Source organism: Sesamum indicum, linkage group LG13 (genome assembly GCF_026168435.1).
Source record: "Sesamum indicum cultivar Baizhima isolate 11 linkage group LG13, ASM2616843v1, whole genome shotgun sequence".
NCBI classification, from domain to species: Eukaryota; Viridiplantae; Streptophyta; class Magnoliopsida; order Lamiales; family Pedaliaceae; genus Sesamum; species Sesamum indicum.
The window spans coordinates 17934185-17936030 of record NC_142669.1 but is presented as its reverse complement, the minus strand read 5'-3'; the positions used below and the strand labels follow the sequence as shown (position 1 = coordinate 17936030).

Genomic DNA, 1846 nt, shown 5'->3' with positions numbered 1-1846 from the left:
TAAATAATTATTGAATTATAAATTATAATTTACCATCTGTGTAGCTAGTCCTTAAAATGACAACTCGAAAATTGGCTTGATAACTTATGATCCAAACCGTAGGCAGCAACACATATATCATATTTGATGTAGGGTCAACGTGTATTATTAGCTCAATGAGATCTATATATCCTAATTAATAAAATTATAGTCTATAATAAAAAAAATTGTGGACTCGAGGTTCAAGAATGTGGCTTTATTATGCACATTTTATTAATAATAAATAATATAAAAATTGCATTAATTAATACATTTTAGAAGTATTATATTAATTACTTGTTTGTATTTTTATTTTCAAATTTCGATTTTCAAAAACAGTAATTAGAATAAAAATATATTTATATATACGTACTCTAAAAATATATTAATTTATCACTAAATTTTAATATAAAAGTATAATTTTATTAATTTATCTAAATATATTTAAAAAAAATTAAAAAGACATTCTCTCTATTGAAAATATGAAAATGAAGAAACAAACGAAGAGGTGTTCGTAGGTCTAGAATAAAAGAATAAATACCTAAATTCTCATTAATTTATTTCACACAAATCATCCCCTCTAAAAGTAATGTAAAATGAACAAATTACACAAATAATAATATAAATGATGATAATAACAAAATAGAAAATAAAGAAACAGTGAAATGACTATTAAGCCCTAACAAAGGGACAGAATAAACAAATCTCATCCTCATCTGAGCATACAACAGACGGGGTACAGATCCAGTCCTCCACGTGGAGAACCTACATCAACGCCACCGCGACAAGTGCCGCCGTGAGAGCGGTGCCGCCAATCGCCGCCCTGCTCACGAACCCGTTATTTGTACCGTCGGCTGGTGTCTGATCGGCCGTGGGGGACGTTGCAGTTGGTGAAGCGGCGCCTGGTGTTGGGGCGAGGGATGGCACTCCGGAGGCGGTGGGGGTTGGAGCGAGGGAGGGCTCTCCGGCGGTGGGTGATGGGGTAGGGGCGGTGACGGGGCCTGGCGTTGGGGCGTTGGAGGATGGAGTTGGCGTTGGAGATGGGCTGTGGGTGGGCGGCGCCACAGGTGCTGGCGTCGGAGAGGCGGTGGGAGAGACCGTTGGTGCACCTGATGGTGCTTGGGCCATGCATGAGGTGGCCAGCAGCGCTAAGAGGAGGAGAAGCTTAAGCCCTGATGGAGAAGCCATTGTTGATAGAGAGAGAGAGATGAGAGATAAGACAGAGAAGTTTTCTGTGTGTCTGTGAGAGAAAGAGAGAGGGGAAAGGTGGTGAGAAAGTGGGGATTTTCAACTTTGGAGATGGACAAAAGAAGAATGGAAAGTGAAGATATATATAAAGGAGAGAGAGAGAGAGGAGAGAGATTAGTGGATTGATGAAGATGATAAGATTCCTAGAAAAGGGGTTTAAGCGCAAAACATGTACAGACATGCATGTGGTGTGAATTAGGAGAAGTTTCCTGTCTTAATTAATTAATCATTCTTTTTATTTGTAGTATCAACGGGCTCTGCATAATAATATTAATAATTGGGCAATATTACTCCTGTTAGAAGTGGTAATTAACTCAAAGCTCGAAAATTCTAACTCAGGTCAAATAATTTTCAAAATAAATATATGACAAATGTAATACATTTGTTATTTAATTATACAATTCAAGAATACCAACTATGATTGATTTGGGTCGATCGGATCTGATTAAGATGTTATCTCTTCTCTAACAATGATTAGAGGTGGCACGAATTCAAACCCACATCGTGAGTATAATAACATTTGATCTTAACGACTAAATCATATCGATTTGTGGTAATGTCTTCTTTTTGCTCAACTATT

The 1846-nt window shown here is 37.1% G+C and overlaps 1 protein-coding gene across 1 annotated transcript; it reads right to left on the bottom strand.

Annotated features, from left to right (window-relative positions):
- Positions 1 to 539: 539 nt before the first annotated feature.
- Positions 540 to 1338, bottom strand: LOC105176425 (uncharacterized). Its single transcript, XM_088876971.1, has one exon. It carries the CDS (start codon positions 1204 to 1206, stop codon positions 784 to 786), a length of 423 nt encoding a protein of 140 aa, XP_088733097.1. The 5' UTR covers positions 1207 to 1338; the 3' UTR covers positions 540 to 783.
- Between the last annotated feature and the right edge of the window lie 508 nt (positions 1339 to 1846).